The sequence below is a fragment of the Pollachius pollachius genome, assembly GCF_949987615.1.
Source record: "Pollachius pollachius genome assembly, chromosome: 2".
NCBI classification, from domain to species: domain Eukaryota; kingdom Metazoa; phylum Chordata; class Actinopteri; order Gadiformes; family Gadidae; genus Pollachius; species Pollachius pollachius.
The window spans coordinates 48,126,014-48,128,543 of NC_136935.1; the positions used below are offsets into that span (position 1 = coordinate 48,126,014).

The 2,530-nt window shown below is 37.5% G+C and overlaps 1 protein-coding gene across 2 annotated transcripts in view; it reads left to right on the top strand.

The window, feature by feature from the left end:
- Window positions 1–1,500, top strand: part of LOC307071104 (ras and Rab interactor 2-like) — a 28,810-nt gene extending 27,310 nt beyond the window's left edge. For both annotated transcript variants that reach the window (XM_079729991.1, XM_079729992.1), the window contains exon 13: window positions 1–1,500. This exon is cut by the window's left edge and continues 316 nt beyond it. In XM_079729991.1, the coding sequence (XP_079586117.1) occupies window positions 1–8 (8 nt within the window). In that variant the 3' untranslated portion in view covers window positions 9–1,500.
- Window positions 1,501–2,530: the final 1,030 nt, after the last annotated feature.

The window sequence follows — 2,530 nt, forward strand, 5'->3', positions numbered from 1 at the left end:
CTTCCTGATGAGGAGGGGGAGAACACTGGGTTACCATGGTGCTACCGCTGGGATTCACCGCCGTGCCTTGTTGTTCCAACGGTCTAAACGTGTGTGTGTGTGTGTAGGGTGTGTTTGTGTGTGTGTGTGTGTGTGTGTGTGTGTGTGTGTGTGTGTGTGTGTGTGTGTGTGTGTGTGTGTGTGTGTGTGTGTTTGGGTGTGCGTGTAGACCCTTTGAAGGACACCTGGAGGGAAATGCGTGCAATATGGATTTTGTTAATGGAGTTTGACACGTCTATACAGGGGTCTGTGGGGTCGTTTGTTGTCGTTGTGTTTTTATGCACCGGAGGTTACTTTGAAAGGGTCAGTATTATTTGTAAAGATGCCTTACAAATGCACATTTCATTCAGTGTTTAAAGTTATGCGTAATATTACTGTACAAACAAATTGACTAAAACTAAGGGACTTTGTTTGTTCCTTTACATAATTGAGTTTTTAGTACATTATCTATGGTTTTGAGTCGTTTTTACACCAGCACTGTGTAGAATATGGAACATTATTCTATTAGATTGTTTCAGACTTGGCTTAGCTGTCTTGACTGTAAAGTAGGAAATGAACACAAAATGTGTTGGTAGGTTTATCCTGACAGCCTGACCTCAGATCAGACCAGAAATAGGAACTGTAGGCCAGCTGGCCAGTGCAACTTTAAGTCTGATCATGTTGTCTGTATTGAGGGACGTGTGGAGGGTCTTAGAAAGTGGGATTAGGTAAAGAAATCTGTCATGTTGGGGGGTGAGGTTATGTTTCAGATGTACCATTTTATTTGAACACACACTGAACTCACAGCAAACGTTTTAGCTTTGTGTTTAACGTAATAACGTATGGTTGCCTTTAGTTTGTTTATACTGTCATGTGCCTTATAAAGGGACAAAAAACCAACCAGCACTTCTGTACTGTCAGATTTTGCGCAGAATCAGCCTCCTGAATTTCTTAACGCGTACTCCTGACGTAGGAGATATTAATTTAATAATGAGTATACAAAACATGGTTATATGTACTGCTTTTTGTTCCTACAGTTGCTGGTCAATTGTAATTCACCCTATTTTAGAGATATTTTTATTGAAATTATTTTAAGTCATTTTTAATCGTTTATGTACAGGTGTTACTTCAGCACACATTACGTCAGATGGCTTACAGATATGTGGGATATGATATTAAAACTCACAGATAGTTGCCTATTTAAGAAGGAGTAAATTACCTGCTTCAAAACACATCAAACACGTATTGGTTCTAAGGCCAAATGTTCTGTAAAACAAAGCATTGCAGTCTTTCTTGGCTCCAAATTAGATTTGTATTCAGAATGAGACTGTTTTCTTTATTCTCTTCTGGAATTAGATTTATTTCACTAATACATTTACTAGTTACAAACTAATTAAACAGCTTGGTCATAAAAATAAATTCCAAATGTATTTTTCCTATAAACACATGTGAATGCATACAAATAAAGAAAGTCAATTTGTATATGTCTCCCATGTTTTCTATAAAACCTAGAGTCTGTTCCCTTTTGCTGTCTGGGAATACGTATTGATTATTATGATAATCAACTGATGTTATAGCATGTATTCATATTTATTCTCAATATTGACAGAACTGCATTATCTTTACGTAGCTCTAGTTCTCTAGTGGTAACCAAGCAGAATTACAATATCATTATTTTGATTTGATTTGATTTAACATGGGTCAGATTATTTACCCCAATAATTTGTTAATAATAACACACACAAACCCAGACAAACAGAGAGACACACACACTGGTTTGATAGTCAAATTGACACTGTGATTTATTTTTTTTTAGCTATCGACACACACATGGGTTAACATACGCTCCAGTCTCTGACTACTTCTAAAGTGTTATTGTGATTGCTTGATCATTGAATTCATTTTATTTCCGGACCGCAAAGATCGGCCATTTTTAACAAAATCAAAATTCCCGTCATAACGTAAGATCAGACTCAAGAAGTTCATAGAGCATGTGTAAGGCATGCTAGGTAATTTGGACATTTGGTTGATTCTGAGCAAACTTTTTCCCCAAAATGTCAATGTACAGAAAAATAATAACCTGACAGATATTGGTCGAAGAGGAAAAGATGTTAGGAATGCAAAGTTAGGCATGTACACCAAGTTTCAGAATACTGAATCCTTCGGAGCGGCCGTGTCGATCGGAGCGGCCGTGTCGACCGCAAAAATTCGACTTTTGCGGTCAAAGTCGAACTTTGACCGCAAATTATACCGCCTCCTATGGGAACTTGAGCACCAAACCTTGTGCGATCAGGGGCTGAGCTATAGCCGTTACCAATCCGGATTAATAATAATACCCCAACCCTACCATAACAAAAGGTATTAAAAGATACAGTGAATACCTAATACTTTGGAATATTATGGTGGGAATATTCTTACAAAACTAAAAAAGGTTTATTTAATGCATTTGCACCCAACGCCTACATTTATACATCTGGTCACAAGATGTCAGTATTACATTACTCTTGGTGTC